Here is a 15,002-nt window from a genome sequence, read left to right on the forward strand (position 1 = left end):
AAACAAAACCTATTTCCTGCTGATTATTATCGATTTTGTCCTGCAATAAATAATCTTTCAATTTATTTTTTATTTCACTTATTGTTTGATACTTTAAAAAAAATCAAATGTACATTATTTCTTATTATTTTCTTTTTTTACCAAAATTGATGGTGAAACAATGTTAATTTGTTTCATTTAATTTTTTCTATTATGCACACATTTTTAACATAAGTCTTGAATTAAACAGCTACCAATAATTTTTTTTAAAAAGTAGCTATTAAGTTGAAAGTGTCTGCTGAACACAGGCTATTAAGTATTTGAATTTTAATGTCTAGTTAACGTTATGTAACTTGATTAACAAAAAATATGAAAATTGGCTCACAAAATTGAAAGAAATTTCAAAAACAACTATGACAAAAAATGAAAATGGAGAAAAATCAGTTGCCACTCAAAAATAAACTATAAACTGTTTCTAAAATCAAAACTGCAAAAAAAAAAAAAAAAATAATGGAAAAATGGAAGTATTCAAAACAAACATCATAACTATTAATCGGCTAATCTGCTTATTGGTGCATCCTAACAAAAACTATAATATTTTGCAAAAGAGTTAGGTCAAACTATACTTAGAAAATTTTTTATTCAACAGCAAGTATTTACAAGAAAAACAAAGTCGCAGAAAATGACTTTTATTTGCTAAGTTTCATGAGAAATGAAAGGATTTGAAATGGATTCCATGCCATCAGTGGGACATATTACAACTACAGCCGTACCACGACAAACAACAAGACCCAATGAGCGTCTGTCATCTGTGAGCTTGTATGCATCATCAGGGTCTGAAACAAATAATTTTATGCTCAGTTTTTTGGGGAAATGTATGTAACAAAAATGGTTTCTTTAATAAAATTTAAATACACAAATATTTTTAGAGTTTTGTTAAAATTGAAAAAATAAAATTCTTGGTATTGCATAAATTGCAGTATTATATTTTTTCCAGATAAGAGTAGATAGGATACAAAAATTTAACACATTTTGTATTTCAATGCAAAATGTGCCTTAAATATACAAGGTCCGGCTATTAATTTCCAGGACTGACGTAATTGTAGGGGAACGAAAAGCCGGAAGATGGTGCTAATAATTGCATATTAAAGAGCATTTTTTTGGGCATTTGCAGTGCAATCGGCGTCATTCTAAAGTAAAGTTCTCATAGAAAAGCACATTAAAAACATAGCTCTCAAATTCCTGTCGTCATAGTGAAAATGGAGCAAAGAATTAACTTTAAATTTTGCTTCAATTTGGGTAAGACAGCTGCAGAAATATATATGAAATGTTGAAACAAGTTCACTTGAACTTTTGAATGGTTTAAACATTTTCGTTACAGGCACAAAAGCGTTGATGATGATCCACACAAAGGTCGGCCGTAGTCTGTACATGCACTGGAAGCAATTGAAAAGGTTCGCATTATGGTGACAACAGGAATTGAAGAGCTACATTTTAATGTGCCTTTTCACAAGAACCACTAACTACAGAATGGCGCCGATTGTGATAACTTACAATGTTTAAACGAAAAGCTGAAAGGCTAAGTTCCGTAAGTCAGCCAACAATATGACTTGCTTATACAAGCAGAGATAATACCACACAGTGGAAGATGCAGAATTAATGTCAACGTGAAGAAATGAACATTGAAAACTTGTTTAAAATCTTACCAAAAATTTATTGGTCCATAGAAACTAAAATAAATAAACTGACAGAATAAGTTAATAAAAATAAACCCTGGCTATAAGCAGAGGTGTAGTTTGCAACTCCCCAACACCTACTGGACCTAACACTCAAGAGGCTGATGAACACAAAAGAAAGAGAACAATTGGAATCGTTCACTATTTGTACTAACATACTTCATTTGCATATGATTGGGCATCAAAGGATGCCAACCTAAAACTGAAACTTTACACGTGCCAAAGAGTTGAGAAGTTAATCTAATTTGAATAAAGTCGATTTTACATTACATTACATTAGGAATGAGAACGCGGTTGAATATAGTTTACCGATGTCTATCAGATTGCTCTACGCCCCCCCCCCATGCGCAAGAAAACGCTTTTCAATATGTATTCATTAGTGCCATCTTCCGGTTTTTCGTTCTCTTACAGTTATGTCAGTCATGGAAATTAATAGCTGGACCTTGTGTGTAATACTTCACAAATGTCATATGGGTCACTTAACGTCAAATCGTTTAATGCGATGTGCCGTCATGTCTCAGATTTTGTCCATAATTTTTTACAAATTTACATCTATAAGATTAGCTCAAACTAATTGATTTTGAACAAAATTAAGCTCTTTGGAGAATTTTTTCAAGCATACGATTTTTGATCACTTTTTGAAGTCGCCTTTTTGGTATGAATTTAGAAAAATCTCCCAAATTTCATTATTTTTCAACCAAATGTTATGCAAAGCAGGCTTTGGGCTCAAGTAGGTTGATCCTAGTCAGTTTATTAGTCCCTAACAGGGCCGGATTTAGGGGAAGGCAGGCGGGGCTACTGCCCCGGAGCCTCCAAAACAAAGGGGCTCCCACAGTAAAAAATTTTCCAAAATATCCTAACTTTCACGGGTCGAAAATACCGAATATACATATATGTCAAAATATTCGGATATATATCAAACTATCGGATATTTTCGAAAATATGATGATCTTTTCGAACCCTGATTAGGGACCTCCACTCCTTCGTTGCCCCGGGGACTCCAAACTTCCAAATCCGGCCCTAGTCCCTAATGAAGATCAATGGCTCTCTTAAAAGCTATCTACCTAAAGGTCAAGATTCACGGTCGCCACTTGCCACGCGGCGACCTAATTTGGAAAAGTGGCAACCTAAAAGAACGTAGTCAGTCGCCATTTTCCCTCCTGTAGTTCCAAAGAAAAATGGAAGCATACGCTTGAGTATAAACACTAAAAGGGGGGGGGGGGATCAAGGAAGATCGTTTTTTGATTAGAACGGCAATACTTTTCAATTATGTGTGAAACATAGACGCCATATTTGGTCACTCACAATATGGAAGTAGGCAAGATACTTAAGCGCGTAAGTTTGGAAAAACCAAGCAGAGCTTGATGTTTGCTTAGATGTAAACTAATGAAAATAGTGCAAAATGTGCTGTAAAGCATTTTATTTATTTGTTTATTGATTATTTCAAGTAGTTTTCTTGAGAAATGAAAATTTTTGTATTTAAAATTTCATCTTATCTTTATTGCATTGGACGCTAATGTTTGAAAAAGTGGTGGAAGAAAGCTATAATAATCCAATTAAATTGATGTTTAATGAGGATTTTTTATTTTTATTTTTATGCTACAAATTCAAAAACCAAAATCTTAATTTTTAGCACTTCCAAGATGGAAGTGGACAAGATTCTTTAAGTGCCTAAGTTTCCAAAAATAGAATTGGATATCAATTGCAATACAATGCAAACTGTTGAAAATTTTGCAAAATATGCAGTATCCCCCTTGCAGGCCGGATAATTAGTTATTTTCTTGAAAAATTCAAAATTTTTTCCTTCAAATTTTATCTTCAGAATATTATTTTATCCTTATTGCTTTGGATGCTAATGTGCTAAAAACTGACTCTTAAATCCAAATTATAGTTTTTTGGGGTTTTTTAATTATGTATAATTACTTTTTTGTAACAAATTCAAAAATCTATTATCTTAAATTTTTTGTGTAGTAGCCATGTTTGGTCATTCGCAAGACGGAAGTAGACAAGACTATTAATTGCCTAAGTTGCCAAAAACAGAATTGGATGCTTATCTCAATGCTAACTACTGAAAATAGCATAAAAAGTGCCATAAATCATGATTTTTACTTTCTTCTATATCTAATATATAGAAGAAAGTATTGGATTCGTGCAAATTTTCGAATTTCGAAGGATTCAAACGTTTTGAGGTGTACTGAGTCCATTTCGACTGTTTTTGGAAAATGTCTGTCTGTCTGTGTGTTTGTATGTGTGTGTCACGTCTGTGTGTGACCAGTTTTTTGTGGCCGCTCTACAGCAAAAACTACCGCATGAAATGGAACGAAATTTGGTACACATATGTGCCCCTATGTGAACTTGTGCCCATTAGTTTTTGGCTCAAATTCCTCCAAGAAGGGGGGTGGAGAAATGGGACGTTTTTTGACTTAAGCGTGCTTGCTATTCCTCAGGAAGTAACTGGCGGAATCAAACAAAATTTGGTCTATATGTTGCCATTAACAGGAACAGGTGCTGATTCAATTTTGGTGTCAATAACTCAAATGGGGGTTGAGCTATAGAACGTTTTTTGTTGTCAATTGTGACTGCTGTATCTCAAGAAGTAATGAACGGAATGAAAGAAAAATTTATCGGCAAGTAGCCCTTAGTGGTTATAATAGCCGATTTTATTTTGGTGTCAACAGCTAAAAAGGGGGTAGCGCAATCGCCCGTTCTTTTTTTCCATTGTGAGTGCCTTATCTCAAGAAGTAATGCTACGTTCTGGTTGAAATTTGGAATATATGTGAATCCATATGTAAACAGGCTTTGGTTCAATATTGACGCCAATTGCTCCAAGAGCTGTTGATTTTTTTTGTGAACAAAAATAGCTTTATTAATGCAACAAGAAAGATAAATCGTAATAGATTGTCGTCTGCATATTTCTCGTGATTTTAATTGTATGGAAATGATCGGAAATATTATCTCAATGATTTGAAATTTTTAACTGTTGCCATCTTATGTTTGTTAACAAATAAAATATTTGTAATTAATTCAAGCAAGGCTTTTAAAATAACTTTCAATTTTCGCTCTTTGCTTTGCTTTTGCAATAATTCAGACATTGGGATGGTTGTCAAGTTTTTGCATGTGTAATTTTGTTTTTGTTGGGAATATTGCTTCCTCGTCAAGCATGGGGAGGGATCAGAAAAAAAAAAGAAAAATATAGAAGAAAGTTTCGTGATGGCCACAACATACTAGTTTCAATTAGTTATTTTCCAGAAAAGTGAAATTTTATCAGCAAAATTGTATTTGATCCTCGCTGTTTTCGAGGCTTTGTGCTAAACTAAAACTATTTCGCCTAATATGCAGTTTCCTGCTGTTTTCTTATTGATTTTTTTATCTATTTATTTTGAAAAAAATAAATAAAAACATATCTTAACTTAAATTTTCCAAAATGCATATTTATAGCTTTTAAAGAAAGTAATAAAAAAATCCCCCTACCCCTTTCATACTTCAAAACTCGGTGACAGTGGTGGCTACTAAGTTTTTTGGTTCTAGTGGCCACTGGCCATTTAGAAATTTTCTAAATCTTGACCTTTATATCTACCCCCTTACTCATTACGGCCTCTTCTGCTAAATTGTTCCAAGTGTCCACAACCCTACTATCAGTAATGATTGTACCTAATTTCCAGATTAAATGAGCCATACATAATCATTTTCCCTTGTACTAATATATATTATTCAGAAATTTTCATGAGAGTTATGTATCCTTTTTTAGTCTACTTTCCCAGTAAAAGTCGGAGAAAGAAGAAAAAAGCATGAAAAGAAAAGCTTAGTGCATATTGAAAATATTGCAAAAAAAAAAAAAAAATAAATAAATAAATAAATAAAATAAAAAAATAATAATTAAATAAATATCAAAAAATTAAAAAGTAGGGTATTGACAAAGTTAGATAAAATGAAAAGCTTTCTGTGAACACAAATTCTAACTGGAAAATTTTCTGCAAATAATTACTTTGCCAAATTCACCCTTTATTTTAAAATTAACTATTTCTGTAAAAACAAATGCATGTTAACAATTGTTTTGACAAAAAGACTGGTCAAGAATGGCAGACAAAAAAATATTTGGGAGAAACAGAAATAAACCTACAGGACCTTTTTTTAAATTTACCCCCTTTTTTAAATTAACGTTAGTAGTTTTAAAAATTTTCTGCGAACCTCGTTCACACGTTCGACTATATTATGCAAGACCGGGTATTGAGATGGGGGGAAAATGTCTGTCCCCCACCTCCCCCAATAACTTCTGAGTGAATAGTCCGATTTGAACAATTTGTTTTGTGTTCGAAAGATCTTGGCGAGGATACCTCACTCCTGTATTTCGCTTTTGATGTGCACTATTTTTTGTTCAATTTTGAACAGTTCAAAAAAACTTAAAATTAGCGCCTACAGGGAAATTTAAAGCAATTCCTAACTTAGAGGCTAATTTGCTTTAAACAAACTTTGTAGGAAAAAGCTTTTGGGGTCATTCCATGTCAAAAGTGATCCAAAATTTGGGAAATTTTTTCCCTCACCCTTTTGTATTTCTTTGAAATTTGGCTCATCAATTATACCCTTTGAGGTAATCAAAAGTTCAAATTTTTAGATTTTTATCTCTATTATTTTTTTATTTGTGACACTTTGATTTTTCGAAAAAACCTCTTTTTTTCATGGATGCTTGGACATAAAATGGATGATAACTCAGCACCAAATATAGATAGAAAGATTTGGTAAAAAGCATTTTAAAGTACATTAATATGCTTTTTAATGGGCTGTTTGCTGTTTAATGGGATATGCAACATGACTAATTTCAGAAAAAATTTTAATTTTTAAAAAATGAATTTTAAATTTCTCAGAAAAGGTATAATGAATTTTTTTAAAAAAATTCTCAAAAAAGAAAGATTTTTGAATTCAAACGAGATGCAGACATGCAGAAATAGACTTCACAAATTAAAGAAATAAAATACGGATTTTCAAATAACTATTAAATTATCATTGGGTGAGTAGACGACAATGATCGTATATCTTATTTCCTGGCGTACTACCATAGTTGCAATTACGCATTAATTCCATGCATACATTTTGATGCATAAGTGGCAACAGAGTCTGCTGGATCTAGAAGCCACTGGTCACTTTCAATATAATTCTGATCCTTGACCTTTATTGTATTAAGACAGCAGTCTCACTTGGACAGTTTTTCAAATGTGGCACAATCAACTAGATTTTCCAGCTTTTTAAAAATACAACTTTTGTTTTAGTTTTGTTTCGAACGGCAAGTATCTAATCTTGCCATTTAGTAAACAACTTTAACAAAATATAAAATTAAGAGGAAAAAAAAAACATATACCTCTTAGGAATTCTGTAGTATTATCCAATACCAGATTCAACAAAGGGTCATACCCTTTTAAGATTCCAGATGCTAAAAATGAAAGATTTAAAGTTTGTTTTATTAAGGTAAAAAAAATAATAGTAAAAAAGTATACAAGAAAGCAAGATTTTTTTAGAATAAAACCATTTAAGCAATAAAATGCATCCTAGATTGTAAATACATCTATAAAAATAAAAAAATGGAATATATATGTGTGTATGTTCCCAAATCCAGTTACGTCGGATCTCTAACAAATTCGGCAGGTAGGTACTTGGGTACCAGAGAAGGAACGTAGGGGGGTTTTCAAAAGCTAAAAAAGAACCAAATCGTTCCAATTTTAATTTTAGGACCCGAAAATAGCATTAAATGGCTCTTTCTACCAGAAATAATTATCCGATCATTTGGATTTTAACGCCATTCGAAAGCCCATGAAAAATACCCATTGAGTTCATTCACTTCCCCTGAATTAAAAAAAAAGGGGGTGGGCTGTAAAATCACTGTGAAAAAATTAAAAAGCACTTTTAAGGCTAATGGAACTCTATTTTCATATTGAAAAACAATCTTTTGCACGATCTCATTTTAAATAAAACCATTCAGAAGGTTGCCTCTTTTTTTCTCGACTGTGACTAAATAAAATTTTGTTTTTGTTTCCAGACAAAAATTTCCCCTTTTGATTATTATTCGGCAATGTATCTCAGGGCCTAATTTCCTAATAGGCAGAGTAGGCAGCTGCCCAGAGCGACAAAATTTTCAGGGGCGGCAAATTTTGCTTTAACCACGCATTTTTTTAAAAATTATTACTCTTGAAGTGAACTACTACAGCATTCTTTTATTTTCCATAGTAACATCTTTTTCTTGTAATTTAAAGATTACTTTCACTCATCTTATGAAAATGAAATATTTTTTAGGCATGTGGTAATGGATTTGTGTAAAACAATAAGTGTGAAGACGAAAAGCAGTGTGGATTGAAGAAAAGCAAGTGTCATTGCGTTTGACCAGAAGGCTCCAACAAGATTGGAGTTTGACTTGGTTTTTAGTGTCATAGTAAAATTTATTCAAATATGGTTTCTTCAGTGATTGACGTGTATTTTCTCTTCTACATTATTAATATTTAAAAACTTTTCTGTTAATAGTATTAACTCTGGGCGGCAAATGAAAATGAGTGACAAGCGAAAAATGCTATATGATTTTAAATGAAGAAAATATGCTTAGTTGAAAACCGATGAACAAAAAGGAGTTTTCAAAAAGTTTATAAGTGATACATATTTTTTTAAATGAGCAGTTTTTAAAAGCAGAACCTCTGGACCTAATCCAGTGACAATTTGCAAGTGAAATATCATCGAGCAATAAGGAGTGGTAAGAAACGTAAAGTGAGTAAGCGTAATAACACAGAGGAAATTATTTAAATTGTTGATTTATTGATGAAAACAATTCTCAATTTGCTGTATGATAAATACAATGCACAAATATCATACATTCATAACACTTAATTTTAAGAATTGTTAAGCATCAGTAAAATACTATTTTAAAAATTTTAAAAAAGGAAAAAGAATTTCAATGTTGCAATTTTGTCTTTAAATTTTCCAAATAAAGATTTGAGGGGGAGTTGGGTTCACAGCGCCCCTGTATATAAAATTCCATCATTTTTTCCTAAGCTTGACAGTTTAAATTTCAGAAACACTATTTTTTTACCCTTCTTTTTTTAATCACAAAAATTTTACTTTTTTTGTGAGGAAGGGCGGCAGATGTATCTTCTTTCTTTTTTTTAGGCTTTTAGGCGTATTTATAGAGGGTTGCGTTTAAGTTATTCAGGAATTTTTGATTTGCCGTTTTCTTTCTTAAAGAATGATTATTTTGACAGGAAATTTTGCAGTATTTTTTTCTCTAATTGAAGCCTAATTCCTGAACAAGCGTCATTTGACATACCTTTTATTCTCGGGATACACCATGCAAAGCCGGGCAAAGCAGCTAGTTTATATATAACAATTGGTTGTACATGGTGTATGTGTGTGTCGCTCCTAATATAAATTCAGTTTAAATCAGATTTACAAAATTTAGCACTGAGGTCTTTTGATGCTCGAAAATTCACATTGGAGATTTTTTCACAATCTATGGGGAGCATACGGGGCTTTTTGCCAGAATATTCATGAAATGGAATGTTTACACCTACAGTAGAAGACCATTATAACGCACACCTATGGACCAGAGCTTTTGCATTATACAGGTTTTTGCATTGTATAGATCATTTCACAAATTTTGAAACTAATATTCAGAATATACCTATATATTAGCTCTTCAGAATGAGTTTTATCTGCAATGAGTATTAAAGCACCAATATTACAATTAGTTATTCACAAATAAATATGTTTCACAATCAAAATCCTGCACTTCTGCTAGCTTCATGGTTTGCATAACAGCTGCATTTTCAAGAACCATCTGGTATTTTCTGTTTACTATGAGTACTAATTTTCAATTTAAAATTTTTTAAATAAGATGGAAAGATGAAAAACTTTCAAAATTATTTTCCCTAACAATTTTTATTTTTGCAAAGCAAAACAGAGGGATCTTTTAAACTTCAAAACCTATTGTTTACTTCTGAAAAGTAGTGTGGTTTATAGAGAATTGCGTTATACAGGTCGGCATTATAACGGTCTTCTACTGTATTAGTAACAATGTCTGAATTTCAACATTTATATTTAAAAAAAAAATTGACTTTCTTCTGCAAGCTAATATTTGCTTGAAACCTCACAGTAATTCTTGATACATAAAAGTAATAGTTAATAAGCAAAATCTCCACTGCCCTATACGACCTTGGCGTTATCCCCAATCATCTACAGGAGCTTGTAGGATTTTATAAAAAGGAAGTAGCTCTATTATGCAATATTATAACAACTGAACAATATTGCTACAGATCGAGCAATGAACATGATTGATGGAAAAATTTGAGAACTTTTATTCAAGAAACAATCATAATACCTTCTCTGCCACCTTGAAATTTGACCCGAATTGGCTTTTCAAGGTATTTTGAGAGGTCAACAATGCTCTCCTTCCGTTTTTTCTCCTTATCAGCACCAGCACCACCACCTCCTCCTCCTTGCTATTTATAAGAAGGAAATTATGCATTAAGTAAAAATTATAAACATTTTTTGGAAATTGTTACTGAACAATTAAAACACACTTAACAGAAATTTGTTAAATAATTCCGAAAAAAATAGAAGTCTATTTTTAATACAACCCTGGGAAGGTAAACAGCAGAATCTGCAAAATTTCTGGTGCTTTGCATTTTTGCCACTTATTTTATTTTAGCAATATTGCACAAACTTGCATAGTTGGTTTATGCTCAAAATAAAGCCTGAAAAGAAGATCCAACTCTAACATTTTACTATTTTTTGTGGGTAATCAAAAACCTGGGTCTTCAAATTTTTCAAAAACCTATCTTTATAGATACAGTGGTTAACTTGCCCACTTTAGAATACTATACAAAGAAACTTCTCAGGAGCAACCACTCTCTGCTCCTAAAGAAAGCAGGGTTGGCAAAAACCCGGATTTTTTTTTTTTAAAAAGCCCAAGGACCCAGGGTTTTTTGGGTTTTTTTGAATAAAACCCAAAAAAACCCAACTAAAACTGGGGTTTTTTTTTTTAAAGAAATGTGGGGTTTTTTGTCATTTTTTAGCGAAAATGTGGGGTACTTGTAGCATATTGTAGCGTAAATATATGGACAAAGCGCAAAAATTGTCTTGAGGTAAAAAAGAAAGTTCAGCGTTTTCTGAAGAAAAGTATAAAAGACGACAAAACCCAAGAATGGTGAAGTTTCAGATTTTTTAGTTTTCATGATTACCAACAGTTAAGGCAAAGTTACTTCTCGAGTGAGAAAATCTATTGTTCGTTTTTAATTGATACTACTTTTTTTTTTTTGCATTTTACTTTCTTGTATTTCATTTTGTTATGCAAAACTACTGTAGAACCTCGAGTAGTTTTTACTAAGGCCCCTATAGTGGAGGAGCCGACGCATCCGCCATTTTGGAGCAAACTTGATCCAGTGCTTCATATAGCGATAGCATGCTGCTGATGTTTATATTTCTTTAGCATGTGTTACATTAAGTCAAATAGGTGATTGTTCAGTTGTTAATTGTGTAAACAGTTCCAAAAAAGGATTTCAGCTCTTCAGATTTCCAGCAGATGCAGAAAGAAAAAAGAAATGGATAAATAATAGCCCGCGAAGTGACTGGCAGCCTGGAAACGACGCCAACTGTTTCCAAAATTTCGCCAACGTTCACATTCGCTCTCCGACTCTCTCATTCCCTGTTTGGCGAATGATGGCCAATAAAGGTGACTTTCCCTGTTGTACGCTTGCTCCAAAATGGCGGATGCGTCGGCCTCTTCAGTTATAGGGGCTCTAGTTTTTACTCCCTTTTTACTGAATTCCAGCTTAATCAAGATATTTCTTTCAATTTTATGTTGCCAGTTTTTCTATTTCTGTGTACAAACTAAGAAATATTAAACTTTTTCGTAAGATAATGAAAATACTGTACATCCTGTTCTGTTTTCTGCCCGACCGTTTGAAAAACCTGTTAATTTCTAAAAAATATACCTTGTGTTTATTCGAGATTTGCGACGTGTTTGTTTGCAGGAAATAATTCACATGAAAGCTTTTTAGCTAGAGTAGTTTCCTCTGTACAATCTGCAAATATTGGGAAAATCAGACGTGACAGGAATTAGCCAAAATAATTTGAGTCCATTTATTTATCAGTTAAAGAAAAAAGTTAAATATATTTATTTAAAATCTTTGAAACATTTTTTTAATGCTGTTAAGAGTTGAGAAATACTGTTTCAAAAAATTCATTTTTTATGTCCAATGTCTGTGGTGAAAAAGAAATGAAAAAGAAGTTTAAATTGTGAAAGCATTTAAATTAATTTTTTTTAAAACTTCTCAGAAAATTAAAAAAAACCCAAAAGTGGGCTAAGTAATGGGTTTTTTCAAAAAAACCCATTGGGTCCAACCCAATTGGGTCCAATCCGGCCAACCCTGAAAGAAAGTGGTCGCTAATGGAGGTTGGTCGCTTTTATAAGGTAGTTTTCGAAAATACAAAACACAATAGCATCAACAGAAACTGTAATTCATGTTCTGCTTAGAGTATACCAAGAATATTATGATTTAAAAAAAAAACATATTTAAATAGAGAAACTAAATTCTTTCTTTTCGAAAACTTCTAACATTTTTTAATGAGAGAATCATCTTTTGTTTCTAGTAGCCATAAAGATTAATTATTAACTGACATTATCATTAGTGCAACCTGAGTACAACACGAACCTATCATCTGTTCAAATGAGTTAAAAAAGATTCTGACCACAGAAATGACATAAAAAAGCCTTATTTGTTAGCAGGGGTCAATCCAGATTTTATTTTTTGGGTCCCATTTTGTGAAGCAAAAAATATTTGTGAATTTCCCTTTCTTTTCATGGAAAAAAATTGTAACAGGTAAAAATTTAAACGTATGTAACAGTTAAAAATTTCAATGTATATGTTTTTTTTTTCCTTAAAAAAATCTCTGATATGGTACTTTTCGAACATATTTTTTTTGCTGAAAATCCCGACCTTTCATTACCAAATTTGATCACAGTTGAAATCCATGTTTTTCCATGCATTGGAAGCAATGAGGATAAAAAATTATTTTGAAGATAAAACTTGAAGGATAAAAATTTGGGTTTTTCAAGAAAATAGAGAAATTCAAAAAAAATAAATAAATAAATAAAAAATTGCAGCCAGGGGGGGGCTCGCCGGTCCCATGTGCAAGGTCGTGCAGCGGATGACGGCGCCAGAGTCAAAAAGGCGCCAAACCAATCAAAAATGTTCCAAATGGGGGGGGGGGGGGGAATCTCCATTCAAAAATTATATAGTTGAAGTTTTCATTGTATCTAATGCTGGCAACGAAATTATACTGCTCATTGACACAAGCAATAAGTCTCGCTGCCTATCTAAAAGGAAGAATGATTGTCTTGTTGTGTCTAAACATGCTATTCAAAAGCTCTGTCTTTTACACTGAAGACATAATTTGATGCTAGTTAATGCATGCATTAACATTTTTCTTCCTAATGTGGAGCCGTAAATGCTATTTTGGTATGTCTATAATACACTAGAGGACCTGACAGACGTTGTTCTGTTCAAACTTTGTAAATTGAAAAGTTAAAAAATTTCAATAAACTATCAAATGTTTGAACCGTTTTTTTGAAAAAAAAATAAGTAAAAAGAAAATGATTTAAGCTGCTTGGTGTCAGAATGCGTATTTTTTATTAATACTTGATTTATCTAATGCCCACTGAGCAGTTGTTTTATTAACTATTTTTTCCCTGTACTTGATGGTTTGTTCCTTCAGCCATACTCAAACGATAAAAAGTGTCCTCAGATATTAAGTGTAAAAAAACTAACTACCCATCTAGAACAAACGGGAAATCCCGCTGAAACATCCCCCATATAAAAAAAAATAAAACAATCGAAAGGATATCGTTTAAAAAATTTATAAAGGGAAAAACAGTTCTCTGAATAAGCGAAAATCACTCATCCCTCCCATCCTCCCGTTGTAAAATAAACATTCTTCAGCTAAAATGACTAAAAATTCATTAAAAACGAAAAGCAATTCTTTAAAATTTGAAATATTTTGCCAAATCAACAAAAAATACAATAAATTACATTAACAGTAGCTTTAAAATGTAAACAAAAGATCATGCAACTCTATTGTTTATAGCCAAAGTCGCCAAGCCACCACGTTATTGTAACCCAGCCAATCAGTGAGCGAAACCAACTCCGACCGATTAGCAGTCCGTTATTTTGAACGAAAACTTTTAACACTTCATATATTGCCTAATTTGTTCTTTCCACCAAAGATAAAGATCTTACCGGGATATTTCGATAATTGGGAATTTGGCGATCTTTTTTCATTGGTGTCAATTTATGGCTCCAGCGCCTGCCCAAGAGGTATTTTTCATTGCAAAGCGATTTTTTACTAGTTTGTTTATTGTTGGGTCAAAAATTTGCTTTACCAAAAGCTAATGTGAGCAAGTAATGATGGATGCGTTGTCCTTTCTCCTCTATCGATCAATGTCAACGATTAGTCGAACCAAAAAAATTTAATCTTGCATTTTCTTAATTTGCAAAAAAGGGGGAAAGTTATAAAAAGTTTTGGTTTGCCTTCTTTTTTCCAGTTTCTAGTTTGAATTATGCTTTATAAGTCCTTGAAACGCAGGATTTTATATCTATTTTTCAAAAATTATCTTCCGGGCCTCTCCAAACTGCAGATATTCCATATCACATTTAAGGTGGTCCTTAAATCACTTTCCTGATACTCTCCTTCCATCAAGATCAATTCTAAACGTATATATATGGAAATTGTATCAAGAAAGAAAATTTTGTTAATTTTAATTAGGTATAACTAGGACTAAATTGTATTAATATAGATTAGATTTACTTATAAAGTAATTGGTTTGCCCATTAGCCGCGAGGAATGGCTAAAACTGAGTCATTGAAATCTTTAAGGGGCTGTTTCTAGAGATATTTTCCCACTTTCTTGAGAGGGCTCGCTCGTGGAGCAGTGAGGGATGACATCACTCTTGCAATGTACATCAGTGCAATTCATACAATCATTAATATTTTTTAATTGGGGGACCCGGAAAAAATCTTTGCTCAGTGCCCGGCAAAACCCAGGGCCAGTACTGTCGCCGGTGACGAGTTTCGTGAAGATGTCCGTAATTTTACGTCAAAAATGTAATTCAGATAATAAGGAATCGAATTAGGGATCAACATGACAATAATCAATACTTACATTATACATTTTTCGATTTACAAGGCTGTAAACACAATTTTAGACAAAATAGTTTCAAATTTGAAAGCTGTCTGAACAAACAAAAAGCAGTTGCAG

At 32.4% G+C, this 15,002-nt stretch overlaps 1 protein-coding gene across 1 annotated transcript; it reads right to left on the reverse strand.

The window, feature by feature from the left end:
* Positions 1-602: 602 nt before the first annotated feature.
* LOC129228149 (U6 snRNA-associated Sm-like protein LSm7) lies at positions 603-14,994 on the reverse strand. The gene is made up of 4 exons (XM_054862798.1): positions 14,907-14,994; positions 10,066-10,186; positions 7,069-7,140; positions 603-815 (listed from the first exon to the last, which is right to left on the reverse strand). The coding sequence occupies exons 1-4, from the start codon at positions 14,913-14,915 to the stop codon at positions 676-678; spliced, it is 342 nt and encodes a 113-aa protein (XP_054718773.1). The 5' UTR covers positions 14,916-14,994; the 3' UTR covers positions 603-675.
* Between the last annotated feature and the right edge of the window lie 8 nt (positions 14,995-15,002).

Source organism: Uloborus diversus, chromosome 8 (assembly GCF_026930045.1).
Source record: "Uloborus diversus isolate 005 chromosome 8, Udiv.v.3.1, whole genome shotgun sequence".
Lineage (NCBI taxonomy): Eukaryota > Metazoa > Arthropoda > Arachnida > Araneae > Uloboridae > Uloborus > Uloborus diversus.